At 42.8% G+C, this 17,052-nt stretch overlaps 1 protein-coding gene across 1 annotated transcript; it reads right to left on the reverse strand.

The window, feature by feature from the left end:
* Positions 1–2,191: 2,191 nt before the first annotated feature.
* On the reverse strand, positions 2,192–16,572 carry LOC138610414 (glutamine--fructose-6-phosphate aminotransferase [isomerizing] 1). The gene is made up of 19 exons (XM_069683168.1): positions 16,504–16,572; positions 14,691–14,798; positions 14,090–14,197; positions 13,867–13,992; positions 13,707–13,765; positions 13,482–13,616; positions 13,331–13,392; positions 13,168–13,247; positions 12,967–13,075; positions 12,671–12,834; positions 10,946–11,041; positions 10,528–10,625; positions 10,181–10,301; positions 9,639–9,796; positions 7,197–7,311; positions 6,635–6,762; positions 6,325–6,492; positions 4,980–5,141; positions 2,192–3,959 (listed from the first exon to the last, which is right to left on the reverse strand). The coding sequence occupies exons 1-19, from the start codon at positions 16,508–16,510 to the stop codon at positions 3,915–3,917; spliced, it is 2,049 nt and encodes a 682-aa protein (XP_069539269.1). The 5' UTR covers positions 16,511–16,572; the 3' UTR covers positions 2,192–3,914.
* Between the last annotated feature and the right edge of the window lie 480 nt (positions 16,573–17,052).

Genomic DNA, 17,052 nt, shown 5'->3' on the forward strand with positions numbered 1-17,052 from the left:
TATCAAAAATCAGCTCATATGTTTGTCTGGGATGAGATCATTCATCAAACTAAAGTCCATGTGCTTATTTTTCGTCAACATTATTCATCAACTTCTGACATTTTTTCTTATCAAGCTGGTCTTTAAAAACACGAAGTCTCAACGCTGCCAACATCATGAAAACAATGCTGATGGTCACGGTAAATGTTGATCTGCAAACGCAAGTTTTTTCTTTTTCTGTTTATAAAGATAAATCTCTTTTTCGTTGGTTGTCTCTCAACTTCATTAATCTACTTAGGTTTGCAGGACAGGCCCAGGCAAAGTCACATGATTCAACAGGAGCACAAGTTCATGTTATGATAATATGATAATGAGATCTCCATTAGGGGTGGGAATCGCAGGGTAACTCACGATACGATATGATGCGATACATGGCCCACGATAACGATAGCGATTCAAGACAATCATAAGATTCATCACGATATCTGATTAACTTTTTACACCACGAGGACTCATGAAGTAGTGACACGCCATGTTAAAATTGCAGGGAAATCTGTTTTGAGTGCCTTATATATCGATATTTGAGGCCAGCCTATACTACGGGTATTGCACGAGTCAGGACGACAATATATATATATTCGTCCCACCCCCATTCTCCATATTGCAAGACAAGCCAAGGCCCACACAGGGTTATACGTCGATTTCACCAGCATCACACCTTGTAAATACAGAATGTCTGGAATCAAAAGTCTTGTGTCTTGAGTCAAAAATGTTATGATAAAACTTTGCCCAAAGAAATGTTCTTGCAGTAGCACCGAGACCGAGTGGAAGAAACGGGGAGTAAATCCTTAACAGATCTGTCAACAACGAGGAAGAAACCAAACATTCGTCTCTCTCATGTAGGCCGCTTTCAAAGCTTACATTTGGGCTTGTCACAAGAAGACAAGTGTAGTCCATAATATAAACACTGCTTCTGACCCATTTAGCTTCTCAAGTTCAGTTTGGTCTGTGGTGGCTCCATGACATGGCTAACTGGGACACGGTAATGCAACAGAGCCAATGTTAGTCTCGTTGGTTACGCTTGCTGCGACATCTCTAAGTGTCTGTGACTAAAACAGCCCAAAAATGTCCACAATCACTTCAAAATGGGTCATGATTCAGTTAGAAGTGTAATTTTATAGCATTTAACAATTAATTGAGGTCACAGTGGTGACACCACCTGCTAACAGTTATCCAATCCCGCTCAGACACCTTAAAGCAGCTGTGATTGGTTTCTACCTGCTGCTGAAGAACTTGGCTGCAGCACAGAGGATGTTACCTGTACTGCTCCAGAATGTGGTGCTCTTTCTAGATGAAAAACTACCCACAATGCTCCCTGTGGTTGGAGAATGGAGGCTGTCTTTGTTCAGAGCTGTGGCTGTCCTCTGTGATTACTCCACAGCTGCATTGGAAGCCACTGTTGCGATTAGTCAGTGCAATGAAATCCTCCTGAGCATTGCACTCGCTTTCACCAACAGTTTAGCTTTTTACCTTTCAACCATGCTGAGGCTGAATGCATCCGTCAGGTTACTGCTGGCAGGCTTGCTCTTCTCACGGGAAGAGCTGGACCAACATGGACACTCGAGCTGCTCCACCTGGCCTTCATCACACACCTTCAGGAACAACAGCTGCTCTCGTCTGTGCTGTGGAGGAGGGAGAGCTGCCAAGCGGTTAAAGTCCATGCTGCAGGCCGCGCCAACCCTGTGCAGACGTTCACTTTCTGTTTGCATGACCATCATGGCCCTCATCTACAGAGCCCTATCCCCTTTGTGCAGTGACTTCAGAACCAGTGTCTCCACTGTTAAGACTGTATGTGGATGCATCAAACTATTGCTGTCCACCTTACAGACTGTGACTGCGTACTCTACACAGGTACTTGGAATTGTTTGGGATCTGTCATCACTCATTAGCTGCCCCTGAGTGTCTCCTGTACCTGAACTCTTTGTAAATACTGTACATGAAACTAACAAAATGTAATTTAAATGTTTAAAGGTTTGCTTGTGACTGGATTTCTGCCTGTTTTTATACTAATAAAATAATTGTGTAATATTTCCTGACTGCTCTAATCAAGCACAATATTATGCACCATTAATATTTCAGGATATGTGGGACTAAGCTAAGCGTACATGTCCTTGAAGACTGTATCGAATGAGCTCAGACACTTAAAAAGGGAAGTACTTGACACTTTATTGCATCAGTTCCACTAATAAATAGTGCCCCCACTCCCTCAGTAACCCAACAGTTTCTAACGGATGTTTCAGGATTCAGTGCAGTGTCTTGTGTCCAGTTAGAGAAATTAAAATCTGCTCATGTATGTGGGGCTACTAGAGTACCTGTAACAACATCGTCCAGTTTTCAAACCCGCTCACTGGCTCAGGAGAAGCTCAATGTTGAAAAAAGAAATGCAAAAAAAAAAAAGTTAAGGCTTGATTGTGAAAGCAAGATCTTCTAACCAAAAATTACTGATGAGTATGAAAAAGGAAAAAGCAGCTCCTATTCCTTCACTACACATCTAACTGTGTGTATAATATCAGCCTCTCCTTGGCTTTTGAAACAGACATTTGGACACACACACACAGCTGGTATCTGACTCTAGATAAACCTCTTCAGTCTGACACACAAGCCCCCTTTATGCTGCAAAGCATCGTCACACCACACAATCTACAGTACCAGCTCCAGTACATGTTTGGCTACAAAAACAATAATACATATAAAATATATCTATGTTTTGGTTTACAACTGCAAACGCCATCATTGAGATTTTTGGTTTGACAGGACATTTATAAATGACAGTAACATTCACATTTCCAATCAGAGTAACTTCAATGATATAAAAATCATTTTTTTAAAAAACAAAATGAAACAAATGTAACAAAAAGAAAGAAATGAAAAGCTTCAAATGGTCCCAATATTGCAGCGGTCATGGTGGCAGGGCGTGGGCTGGCTTCTACTTCAGGTTAGTAACTTCATCTCTAACTTCAGTTTATAATTTAAATGTAAACTGGAGACCTGAAATCAGCACTAAGGTCTCACGTTTGAGCAGTGAAGCAACAGATTGTAACATAAGAATCACACATTATATAATGTAAGCTCGACTTTAAATTAGAGCACCAGTAAAAGCAGAAACAGTTACAGTTCTCGTTGACTGAGCAGATCAGGGTTAGTATACCAAAAGACTATGTTTGCACACAATAACAAGCTTTACACAGTAGAGTATTCACATGCTTTTCTGTCATCTAACTTGTGATGCTGCTGCTGCTGCAGTAAACATCCTCAGGAGAAAGTCCAAACGATAAAACTGAGTCAAAACTGTCAAACCCGACTGTAATTATGAAGCGCTGACCTGTGGCTTGGAATGATTCAAGACTGTTGTTTACTTCAACTGTGGAGTAAAGACACTTTGAATGATTAGCTGCCAAAGAAAAACACCCCAACTAAACTACAAATCATTGCACTAAAGAGCAAAAAAGAGCCTTTTTAAAAGGTCTTTAAAATCTAACTTCTGTCAGTTAACAGTTTAACATCGGCTACAAGATGCTGCCAGTGAGACTAATCACTGCATATTAACAATTTGAGCGTGACTACCTAAATGAGCACTGTCAGTTGCTACAGCTTCACACACCCACCGAGTAACTTAAGGTACATGTCAGCCAGCCCAGGCCTCGCCACCACGGACAGTCAAACTTCTCTAACAGTAATACGACAATGAGAAAATAGATGGCGAGATACAGAGAATATACAACAGTGAGATACACGACTGTTGAGTAAAAGATTGCATTAAAAAGAGCCGTGACACGAGACACAGGACATTATCTTCTCTTGGTTTCTTTGAACAGACGCTCCCTCGTGTGTTTGTGTCTGCCAGGCTTTTGTTGTTAGGTGATGAACGGTGCGCTTCACTCCACTGTCACAGACTTGGCCAGGTTTCTTGGACAGTCCACCTGTATCAAAGAGGAGGTTGTTTACTACATGACAAAGCATCAGGGCTAGCGCTATTGACTAAATGCTGTTGTCAACCTATCAAGTACAATTTACTAAAATTTGGACAAGAACATACTAACGTGCGAGCCAGTGATATGGCAGCGACTCGTCAGATCCTTCAAATATTTGGACATAAAGAAAAGGAAGTGTGGGCGTGCGGCGGAGCTGTGTGCACTTAAATGTTTACTTCTCTGTCTGTGTAGCGGCTCTTTTTGGCACAGTTCTGAGTCGTTACGGACAACAGACAAGTGCACTGTCAGAATATCTCCCTGGAGTGAAGTGCACTGGAAGTTGCATCAAAACAGCTTTTAATAACAAGCTGAACTTTAGGTAAGCTGATGACTTTGACCTTTTACATCCTGTAATGCAGCAAAGCAAGCACAAAGGTAAAACAGTTCCCGCTTCAACAGTGAGCTACATCCACAGTTCTGGGAAAGCACAGTGGCAGTTGGTGTCCTTACATCCTTTACAGCTAAAAATATACCGATCACAAGTCTTTATTTGTGCACTGATTGGGGTATTTGTGACTGTAATGGTTTCAATATGGCAGCTAAAGTCACTCTTACATTCGGCACAGTTTTCAGAAGTAAGAACTTTACGTGCTGTGGCCAAAATGAGGTGAGTCACTAACATAAACTTTGCATGTTGTTTATTTCTGGCAGTGGTTCTCGGTGCCTTCAGAGCAATCAAGGGCTACAGTGCGGGTTAATCCAGGACGCTGAGCTTACAATAACACACCTCTCTTATAATGAGGTGCGGCACATTTTGGAAAATTCACATTTAAATGTCAAAATATTTGTATACTCTCATTATAACCATTTTCCAGGAAGAGCAAAGTGAAGGACGATTTAGACACTACTGCCGCTAAACCATTTTCATTCTGATATTAAGCCATGTCTTTACTGACAGATGGGTTATTAAGCCTCATCTGGCAAAACAGGACTATCAGTTACTGTTGATTCAAAAGGGGCGGCACTTACGTCGAAACCTCTGAGGACAGCCAGGTGGAAGGACAGCAGCTGCAGCGGGATGACGCTCAGCACGCCCTGCAGGCAGTCCACACAGTGAGGCACTTTGATGGTGCGGCTGGAGTTCTTGATCGTCTCGTAATCGTCTTTGTCACAGACCACGATGGGGCGGCCCTGAAAAATCAAACAAAGCAAATCATCCATCAGCATGGCCCTAAACTGGACATGAGTCACAGAAAGCTGAATACAGAAATACCTGTTTTCCACTCCCTCTTCTCTCAGTTGATTTTCACACCTCTTAAACTCACATCTGCTGCAGATTACTGACAGTGAAGATGTCACGCTTGAGCGACCCCTCCCTTTTGTTATTGAGGTGAAGGATCAGAGGTGTGGCACAGACAGGACTGTGGAAATTAACCTAACATGCACAATGTGCTGTGTTCATCAAATGTTCAGTGTTTAAATGAAAACTTTTAAACTCCCTGAAGAGTAGTTTTGACCTTCAGATGTTCTGGTTCTCAGTTATAGCAATAACATTTTTTTTCCACAACACAATAGCTGTGACCCAATTCAGGGACTGCATCCTTTGAAGAACGTATTTGAAGGCCAATTGCGTCACAGCGGCGTGTAGACGGCTGTCCCAGTTCAAAGGCTCCTTCAGATGCGGCCTGCAAAGTGTCCTCCTTTTCCCGAGCGATGAAGGATCAACTGGCTGCATCCCAACTAATCCCGAGAATGATTGTGCACCAATTCAGATGAGATGGTGGACTCTAAAGCGGCTGAGGAATACACTTTGCAATGTAAAAGTTTTGGTTTCAACTCAATTGATTAGCTAGCGATACACATGTTAAAAAACGAAAGGTGCCTTGAAACAAATTATCTTCCAAATAACTGGTTAAGTTAAGTTAGTTATGTTAGCTAGCTAGCCAGCTAACTACCTGTGGCTAGGCGACCGGAGCTGTGCTTTGTGACACAAGGGTAAGAGCGGGAACACAAACAGGAAATCCCACGTAGACCAGACCGTCTCATTTCAGTTTGGCTTTAGCATCCTACACAGGCTTCAAATGACTCATCCTCCATAGGCCACGTCCTTTAAAGGGTGCAGCCCCTGAACTGAGACACAGCTAGTGCTTTACATTTCTTTAGCAGCACAGATCACTTGTTGACATGTGAAAGACTGTTTCATGAGAGTTTTTGTGAAAGAATGAACAACCTGGAGGGTCATACACTGCAACACTGAAACAACAAACCTCCCCAACAAGACTGATTTCACATTATTATAGTACCCAGTGTTTTCAGGGTGTGTGTGTGTGTGTGTGTGTGTGTGTGTGTGTGTGTGTGTGTGTGTTGGTCTTACCTGGCGGGCAACAACTTGCTGCAGGGCATTCTGACATTTGACGTAGGTGTGGTCTCTCATGATGATCATGATGACCGGCATGAGTTTGTCCACCAGAGCCAGTGGACCGTGCTTCAGCTCTCCGGCCAGGATGCCCTCTGAATGCATGTATGTGATTTCCTTGATTTTCTACATAGGAAATGAGAAACACAGCCACAAGGGAAGAAAATCAAAGCTTACATGGTTGTCACTTTGGTTCAGACTTCAGTCCATGGCTGTAGTAACAACACCTAGGCAAACAATGCAAACAAAGCAGGCAATCTGTGCTCACCAGTGCTCCTTCCAGGCAGGTAGCATAGTGGTAGCCTCTGCCCATGATCAGCACACTCTTCTGCTGGTACAGCTCAGTCGCCAGCTTCTGGATCTCATCATCCAAACTGAGGACTTCCTTAATCAGATCTAACATAGAGAGAGCGAAAAACAGATATCATTGAGGAATTTTTGGAAACGCCGGAGCAACAAACTAAAAAACACTAGGCATAAAGTGCTTCAACATTGTGCTGCTGTCACATGGACTCATAATGTTGGGCAGGGAGCGGCGGAGTGGCCAGGCATTCCTCATTAGTTTACCATTAGGGACATGCCATCATATGCTTTAGATCGAGAGAAGCATGCGAGGGCCTACAGCCAAAAGCTCTCTCTACTTCTTGATCTTGCCCTCATCATTTAGCTTCTTCTTCTTCTTCTTGGAGTTTGGTTTGAACAAACAACTTAAAAAGGAAACAGGCTCTGTATGTACTTGATCTGAGAGCTGTTTTTTTCCAAATACATTTTAATCTTACACATGATCAGGATATCCCTGACTGAACCAGAACACTTGTGGCTTGAGTTACCTGGAAGCACTCTCAGGCCCTGGATTATCTCTCGGCGTCTGGGCTGCATGGAAATCCTGTCATCACACATCAGGAGTGCAAACATGATCAGGGCCACAAACTGGCTGGTGTAGGCCTGCAGAGGACAACGTCAGGAAAACAAAGTGCAGGCGTTATTTTTGTACTTTATTAAAAGGTTGGACAATTATTGAGTCAAGTTTATATTTTATTATTCCTCTTATCCACTGAGCTGAAATGCGTGCACCTAGAAATGTCTACAAAACTACCACTGGACATTGCAACTGTGCTTCTTGGGCCCTCTTCACTAAAACAATACTGAATATATGAGAGCAGCAACCTAATCCTAGTTTGAGCTTCCCTTTCACTAGAGCTCTCTGAGTCTGTGCTTCTTTCCTCCCTGTTTTGATAGGGAGCTCTGTCTCCAGATAATAATGTGCACCAGATGAGAACTGGAAGGAGAGGTGGGTTTTAGTACACGCAGAGCAGCATTAAAATGCGTGCAGTTGAGCTCAGTCAAGCTAGCAGTACTCATCCTGGAAAACTTAGTTAACACACAACATCACAGCAGAGAGCACGCTCTCTGATTGCTCTGGAAAGGTTGCCGCTCACAACCCCAGCAACATGTGAGACCTGAGGCCTGTCGTCATCCGCGCCCCCGCTCCCTCTTTCTCGCTCTCTCTGTTCCTTCATCTCCGAGCACTTTGGAGGTCTTCCATGCCCATTTGGGAGGTTTAATCAGTGCTCAAGTGAAGCCAAGTCCTTTCACAGGACCCTCCAGACTCAGAAAAGCCAGCGTCTGAAGCCAAGAAAATAGCTGTAAAACCTTTACACTGTTTTTTTCCCCCTCCTGACAGCACGCTAACCACAGTCCCTCACAACTCTGACGGGTCAGATGTGGCAATATAATTAATCCACACAGTAAACTGTGGTGTGTTTTCTGTCACCAACTTTCTGGTGTTTTCATGCAGAACTAATAGATGATCATCATCACATACTACTGAAACACAAACAGATTTCTATCACACACAAACAAACTGTGTTATCATGTAAATTCTCCATTGATACTGCAAAGTAACTCAAAGGCTTCTTCAGTCTTCTTTCATTTACTGTCAGTGGACCTGCCAGATGGATGTGCCTTTTGTTAGCATCAAAGTATCTCGAGTCCCAACTTCTTCCATAAATCTTGAATATGATCAAAGGAATTGGAAAAAGCTCTTTTCCCCTTTCCTCATTTTCCAGTTCAAAAAACACTCCAATAAGCATGAGCAGAAAAACTAGAGGCCAAGAAGAAGAACGTGGAGTCATTTTGCATTTGGGTGCAATACATGTTAATTAATTGATTTGATGAGCTCGGTTGTGCAGCTTGGTTGAGTTGGGTGTGGGGATGTGGCCCAGCCAGCCAGGCAGTAAATGATGGCGTCTCTGAGGCGTGCTCAGGGACTCTGGAGCAGCGCAAGAGACGCCGAGCCAAGCCGAAGGGCTGGGCCAGGGAGGGACCTGCTCCCCTCTCTCCACACAAGCTCCAGTTCTCCCCTGCTTTGCTCCAAGTCCAAACTGGCAAATCCTTTTGGTTTTGAGAAGGGGGTGGGGGGAGAGACAGAAAACCAACGATCCTAGCTTTACATGTGTTGCGATGAGATTTTCAGGCTTCTTAAACTCCCGGTGGGATCAGAGTGGAGGAAAATGTCAGCTTCCAAGAGGCGCAGCCAAACTCACAGTCGAGTTTTCATCTGGGTTTCATTCCGTGTTGGTGGGCGTTGAGTTCATTTATGAGATAATGCAACATTTTGTTGTTACGGTTTTTTTTTTAGATGCCATTTTTCAATGCAAACACGTTATTTAAGGTGAGTTGCACCTTCAGAACTCATTTAGAAGTTTTCATGAACACTTTGTGAGAACACACGAGTTCAGACGGACTCACGCAGAGTTAGCAGCATCTGCTAATGTTCATAATGTGCATGTTGACTGTTCACATGCACTTGAACTGCCACCAAATGTCTTGTCCAAAAGGTAAACACATGCAAAGTTCACAGGTGAACATCAATCAAATTAGGGCTGCAACTAATAAATATTTTCATAGTTCATTAATATATAAAATATAATCCTATAAAATATATTTTTCATAGTCTGAGCCAACAGCTCAAAATCCTACAATATATAATTTCCTGTATATCTTAGAGTGAAATCAGATCAATGATTAAAAAAAATAAATAAAACATAAACTACCAAATATTAAAACCAAAAATCATTTAAATGAAAGCTGAAGTAGATTACTGTGAGTGTTGTACAACCTGCATTGTTATCTGAAAAATGCATGTTTATATGTTGATTCTAGTTTGCTTGATGAACATTTTTGCTGTTTTAGTTACAGCATGTCTATGAGACATGAGTGTGTGATCAAAGTGTCTTATGGTCAAAACATTATAGCTTCCATAGGCTCACCTTGGTGCTGGCCACTCCGATCTCAGGCCCAGCGTTGATGTGGACTCCACAGTCGGTCTCCCTGGAGATGGAGCTGCCCACTGTGTTTGTGACACCCACAGTCAGAGCTCCCCGTTCCTTACAGTAGCGCAGGGCCATGAGGCTGTCAGCAGTCTCCCCTGGAGGATTGGAAGGAAAGAAAACCTGGCAGTTTATACAGTGTAACAATTCTGACAATAAAATTATTATATTTATTAGTTTGTTAGGAAACAGCTTTTGCATCACACGAGTGATTTGAAACAGCTTCACACAGAAACCCCCACTGAAATATTACTCACATCTTGTTAAGAAAATAGAATCGATCAGATTCAGGAGGACTACAGCCGAGAAGTAACAGATACAGCAAACGACTGTGCTTCACAAGTTTTACTTAACAACTTGCTGACACTCAAGCTGAGCACAGGGGAAGATAAATTAGGAAGAAGCTGAGTGCCTCCCAGGGATGGAAAGTGGAAGACAACTAGAGAATGTGCACTAGATCAAGATGGCACCGGCCTCCCCACCTGACTGGCTGATAAAGAAGCAGACGTCGTCTCGGAAGACGGGAGTGTTCCTGTCCAGGAAGTCGCTGGACAGCTCCACCATGACAGGCAGCTCGGTTAGCTCCTCCAGGACCTGGCGGGTCTGCAAAGCAACAGAGCACTGCTCAGCGTCATTCTGTTAAAACAAGCCTGCCGTGCTCAGAGCAGAGACAGTGCCAGCACACAACCCTCACACCTGTGTCCACAACACAGACCTCACATTTCCAACAAGTCTGCTTGATTCAACGTGGATGGCAGTGCAGACATGTTTCCATTATGTGCTTTAATACCAAAAAAAGAAAAAATCTTTTTGGTTAGTAGTTACTCACTGCTACTCCAGCATGGTAGCTGGTGCCGCAGGCAATAAGGATAAGTCGCCGACACCTCTGGATCTCTTTGATGTGGTCCTTTAGTCCACCCAGTGTCACTGAAAGGAAATCAAACAGCTAATCCATCATTCTGACCAAAGATTTTCCACCTCATTAAAAAAAGACCACAAAAGAGCTCATGAGAGACATGATAAAGAATGCCACATTTCATGTTTTGCTTTTATATAAGTACAAAGCTGTGAATATTCTATTATGACTGGAATGACCAATGTATGCTTTCCTTTTCAGAAGTCCCGAAATGACGACATCAGAGCATGTGTTTGAGTGTTTGAGCGTTTAAGCGTTTGAGCGTAGAGCGATGCATTTCAAGCATTACATCAGTGCTGCACGGAGGAATCAAAACAGACGTCACTCTGACCTGTGTTGTCATCAAAGTTGACCCTCCCTCTCATGGTGTTGACCACAGACTCTGGCTGCTCGAAGATCTCCTTCTGCATGAAGGAGCTGTAGTTTCCTGTGGTGGGAGGATCAGAAAGAAGGGGATCATTTCCAACAGTAGTAAAAAAAATTAAAAGGTAAATGCCTCTTAAGACCACATTGATGGACTTTTTATAAAGTGTGAGCCCACTTGAGCCCGCCTGACAAGGGCCTCGTTGACATACAGTAAGTACCTGAAAACGCAAACCGCATGCTCCTGGAAGAGCAACAAAACTCTTTAGAATGTTTTACTGAAAACTGGAAACGTAGGGAGTCTTCGGTCTTTTTTATTAACATATTGGGAACCACGGGGTAGGTCACCCTTTAATTGCAGGAAAAACAAACAGGAGACATCGGGGAGATGGTGTTTTTCCATCGATAATAAACTGTGACAGTGAAATATGAAAGCGTTTGTCAGTCTGCCTCTTACAGTAATTTGGGTCATGCGAATTAGGTTATTCAGCAGAAAGGCTCCAGAAACCGAAAGGAGGAGAGAGGCTGAGTAATGACCGGACCGCAAAGGAATGTCGAGACCAGCCAACATCAGGTTACCTCTGCCCTCTGCTGGACGACAGACGAAGAGTCAGGGGAGAAGAAGGAAATACAAAGACACAGACCGATGGTGTTATCTCTCAGTTTTAAGGGTGAGCACATCCAAACTGTGTGAGGCATGTCATCCTCTTCATACTTATTCTCTATTTAAAAAGACATAGTAGCAGGATAATGTTTACTTTGACCAATTTTTGTCCCTTTAGAGCTACAACGATAAACGATTGCAAGAAATAATGAATGCAGACTTTTTTCAAAAAGCAAAAATGGCATTTATTTCCACCTTTCAGCTTCTCAAATGAGGATTTGCTGCTTGTTTTGATCAAATATGATATCAATGTTGATTTAGGAAATTCAGAAATGTAGAACTAGTCCCCTAAGAGTAATCTCATAGTGACTATATTCAGCCGCTTCCTTAATGAGGGATAGATGATAACATGATATATAGAGCTCATGCCTGCAGGGATAGCTAAAGCCAACCACCAGTTAGCAGCAGGAGACAGCACGCTCTCCTGAAAGGTAACAACATCCACCTTCCAACACTAATTAACACATTATATCTCGTGTGTTTAGTCTGCACAAAATAAATTAGGTGTAAAGTGTTTAATTCACCGTTTTACAGGGTGTTGCGTGCCGGACTATTTCTCGGCTGGAACCAGTTACTCCCCTGAGTCCACAATTGATTCCTAACGACTGGTCCCAGCCAACAAATACAAACAACCTCCTTCAAAGCAGTGAATCCGAATGTTTAAACATTTGTGTGCAGAATGAACAAACAATATAAAACACAATATTTGTTTTGTAGAGAGCTATAGCTCCTACATCGTTCATCTGATGTAAAAGTAAATACTTCCTATAACTCGGGGGTTTTGTTAAAAGCAGTTGCTTCCCTGAGGGCGAACTAATCCTGCAGGGTTGTAACCAGCTGAATGATAATAAGGATGGCCTGAGGGCAGGATGTTAAAGGCCAGATCAGCTATATAAGCAGCCAGTGTACCATTAAGAGCTACACAATAATAACAGGGTTGAGGACATAATTACAAGGCAGTGCACAAATGATTTATCAGCAAACAAGGCCAGGAGAAATGAACAGAACAAAGGAGGACCTTCCACTCACCCTTCATGATCTGCTGCAGCTCCATCTGCAGGGTCTGGATGGCACGGGCTGGATAGTCTCCGGCCCTGCGTCTCATCCTGTGGATGGACAGTCTGCCTTCCATCACAGCGGCTACGTCATCATCCTCCAGGAAGATCACACGGTTTGTGTGCTCGATCACGGCGCTGTTGTGATCATAAAACATTTGATTTACACTGAAAGATAAAGCTGGGAGGTCTGAATCGGGGGAAGTGTATTTATGGAGAATCTTTGGAGGTTGTAGGAAGGTGAAAGCAGAGAAACAGGCGTCTGCTTACCTTGCATCAGAGGCAAAGTAGTACTCTACAGCTTTCTCATCCACAGGGAACAGGCAGGTGTCCTGGTCGGCCCTTGGTAGAGAACTGCAGCCTTTCTTGTCTTTACCAGCTGAGGAAAAAAAGAAAGAAAAACTGGGTCTCAGTCACAGTTATGTAATCACATGAGGACAGACTAGACTCAAAACTGAATTTTAAACTCACAGGAGCGGTAGAGCACAGGAATATGATCTGCAGACAGCTTGTGATCACTCCTCACTCCCATCAGCAGCGGACTTCCCCTCCTGCACAATGACATTTTTATGAGCAAACAACATCTTTATCTGCAATAACAAACAGCACTACACATCATGTAGAGGAAGGGTACCTTGTGCCAACTGCCTCCCCAGGGTAGTGGACACTCTTGAAAACCAGGGCGAAAGCTCCCTCCTGGCAGGTAGAAAGAACAAACACATCAGACAGGCTCATTTATCTCCTGATCACTTCGGGAGCGGGGCAGTGCCTAAGCAGGTCCTTACCAGCTGCTGGGTCACCCGTTCCACCAGTGTAGCAAAACTGATGTCATCATTCTCCCGGTTGTCGTACATGTATTTCACAAGCTTGGCGATGGTCTCTGTGTCGGTCTCGGACTCAAACTCGTAGCCTTTGCTCTCCTGCATAGATGGGAAGAGACAGAGTTAGTCCTATCTCCTGCTAGATTGATCTAAAGATGACTGGAATATTTAAGAAAGTTATTCGCTCACCAAGAATTTCCTCAGGTCTTTGTAGTTGGTGATAATTCCATTGTGGATGACGATGAACTCTGTAGAGCACAAACACAAACGTTAAGGTATCAAAATACTGACAGAGTTGTTAAAGAATATCAAGTGAAGGAGTGAGCCTTCTATCTTCAATACAACTTACCATTTGTCTTGTCAGATCTATGTGGATGGCTGTTAACTGGGCTAGGTACACCGTGGGTGGCCCAGCGGGTGTGGGCGATGCCGACATGAACATCAAACTCGACATCCAGGTCAATATCCTGCTGCTCTAAAGGTCAAACAAACACAACACAGACAATATCAGGTACCACGTGTGTAGCACAGATGACTAATCAAGGCTTAATGCATTAATCATTGATTCTTACTGTGGATCTCTTCATCAAGAGCCTTCACTTTCCCACGTTGCTTGATCAGTTGGATGGACTTGGCATTTGACTCCCAATCCTTGCCATTGCCGCCATCAATTCCCACCCCTAACAAAATTTAAGAAAAGCAAAAAAGCATTCAGTGATCACAAATCCTTCAGTATAAACGTGTACCAACAATGTTATGGTGCTATTACTGTACCCCTTTGCAAGTAATATGTTGTTTTTCATGGTCTAATATTAGAACATAACATACTAAACTCATCCAATGCATGCAAAATGCCATTAAGTCCTGCATGAAATGCAAATGCTTTCAACAAACAGTAAATTAGCTCCATTAGTGGTGCAGTTAGACTAACAGAGCCACATCATAGCTATTCAATAATTCATAGCAATTCTTGCTTTGAGTACATAACTTATAATAACTATTAAATAAAACATCAAGTGTAATTAAAGAGAAAAGCATCAACATATAGACTTAATAAGCAACGTGGTCACATTATCAGAATAATTTTCCTGCAGGCAGAAACTAAAAGAAGGAGGTCTGGTTTAAAAAAATAAAAGGTTTGTTGTTGCCATGAGCCTTCTTTATCTGTCTTACCCGCTGAGTCGTAGCCTCTGTACTCCAGACGTTGCAGTCCTTTGAGGAGGATCTCAAGGATCTCACGCCGAGTCCTTGGCACATGGTAGTTAAGATAGGCAAAGATTCCTTGGGAGGGGAACACAATGTGAAGACTTTTGTTTAGCACCTTTTCCCTTTAAAAATCTGCTTAGAAGTGCAACTAGAAGCACGGATTGATTTGAATGTGTTTCAGAGGTGCATCTACAATTTGAAGTATGTAATGTAAATCCTTAGGAAATGTACACTTATTTAGATTTTTGAGTCCATGACAAAACTCTTAGTTTTGTCATAGGAGGTAATACTTGAGAAACAAGTCTTAAAGGAGGGGTTACTGAACTGGAAAAACATTTTCCTATCTGGGCAGACCTGCTTTGAGACAATGGGGTGTCAGCCAATCAACCTGGGGTTATGCAAGCTGATATCTCCTGCTTTGGAGAACGGGTGTGAAAGGAAGTACCTGTCACAGTAACACAATGACCCTCATTCAAAATGTTTTAAAGACACAATATAACTTTGTATATAACTATCACAGTACATTTAAATGTAGCAGAAATGTAAGATGTTTAGTGTGTAAGTGTCACTTTCTAAATCTGACTGAGATTTGTTTGTGTTACAAAACTGGTGCAAAGAATACCAGACACAATAACAGCCCACATTAGCCAATACTGAAGCATTAAATGGACAAATATGACCCATAATCAACAGCACATCCACATCGAGTCCAAATTTCATCCAGCGAGTAAGTCACACTGACAAGAGCGTCACCTTAATTTGCCTAAAGGGAAGCATGAAATACAGCCGTTACACAGCAAAGCACTGACAGATAAATGCAAATGCAGAACCAGGGGGCGGCCTGATTCAACAGAGCATTCATTCAGAGCAGCAGGTGATCGAGGACAGCAGTGAAGGGTCGCCAGGGAAAGTGTTGCAGAAAGTAGGGAATAAAATCACAAGACCAACCTCTTCTTAAGAAATAGGTTTAACAAGGGCAGAAATCAACCCGACACCTCACTGTGTCAGAAGATATTATTAGAGACTTTTGTTTTGGTTCCTAAGAATACCAATTAGTCTATCTGGTCTGATTGGTGCACACAGATAGTAGTGACAGTGATGAGAGACAGAGCTGTATCACTTATCAGTCACAAGTGTGTGAGAGGATGAAACAGACAATATGGGGCAGCAACACATCTCAACTACATTTAACAACCTGATCAAACTGACCAAAGGCATCATTGTCCGGGTATTTTCTCAATAAAGGTGAATGACAGCAGTGTTACCACAAACCACACATCTACCCACGCTTTGAGCACAATACTATCTGTAAGTACTGTGAAACTTTTATGAATAGTTAGTCATAGCTAGTCCACGCTTTTTATGCTACATCATCAAACCACAGTGTTAATGTTTGGTGGAAAGTTACGCTTTCGACGTAATGTCCCCGCAAACCGCGTAAGCTGTCTGTCGTCAGCAGGAAGAGAGCAGGACATCATTTTTACGTTTTTCAGGGATGTTGACTTGACGTTTGACACCTTTAACTTCAAATCACACAGAGAGTTTGTACAACAACACGAAACATTGGTTTCTTTCTATTTGGCTAGCTAACAGCATCAGCAGCACCATCCCATGTTCGCTAACTCAGTTTAGCTACCCCTAGCTTATTTCAACGGACCTTTAGCCTAAGCTAACTATGCTAGCTGCATTTCATATTTGTTTCCCATGCTGTTCTGATAAATAAGGAATGCAAAATATTTCATACTAAATGTTATAAATGTAGAATTGATTCAGTACTCACCACACATGTCTACAGTTCGGGTGCCAGTTACAGCTACTCGGGTAGCTGGGTACGCCTGTCAGATATGCTTCGCCCCTTTCGGCTTCACTGAATCACGGCCAACCGCCTTCTTCCATGGCGTCCTCTGATTGGTCGAGCGGCCTGTCAGTCAGGGTGCACCTACCGACGCAGGCACTCCTGACGTGGCATCAGGATGCAGATCCGTAGAGGCAGGATCGTATAGTCAGCTTCGCAGCTGCAATCCAGCACACACCTAAACCAACATCATTGCACAACGAGAAGTCTGTGCTTTCTGCCAACTGCAAATGAATCTGATGAAATAAAGATGCAATAGAACTACTGGTCGATTGCTTTCAGGACTGATTGAGCAATTGTGTTTAAAAATCCCTAATAGCAGTGTCTGGGCAGGACTTTACAAATACCACTTCTTCTTGAGTTACCGTAAAAAATCTCTGTATGTTTATTTATAATACAATGAAGCCACCCCTCTGCTTGCTATGTAATATTTGTAGAAAATACAAAATTCATTTTGTTTTAATAAAATATTAA

Source organism: Semicossyphus pulcher, unplaced genomic scaffold, assembly GCF_022749685.1.
Source record: "Semicossyphus pulcher isolate SPU_LCO1_2020_fin unplaced genomic scaffold, fSemPul1.0.p SCAF_6, whole genome shotgun sequence".
In the NCBI taxonomy this organism is placed as follows: Eukaryota; Metazoa; Chordata; class Actinopteri; order Labriformes; family Labridae; genus Semicossyphus; species Semicossyphus pulcher.

What these genes read in the sequence shown, in the direction of transcription:
- LOC138610414 (XM_069683168.1), bottom strand. An exon ending in CTTCTTTATCAGCCAGTCAG is followed by an intron (nt 9,797 to 10,180) that starts GTGGGGAGGCCG and finishes CCAATCCTCCAG; the next exon opens with GGGAGACTGCTGACAGCCTC. An exon ending in AGCAAGTTGTTGCCCGCCAG is followed by an intron (nt 5,142 to 6,324) that starts GTAAGACCAACA and finishes TTGATTTTTCAG; the next exon opens with GGCCGCCCCATCGTGGTCTG.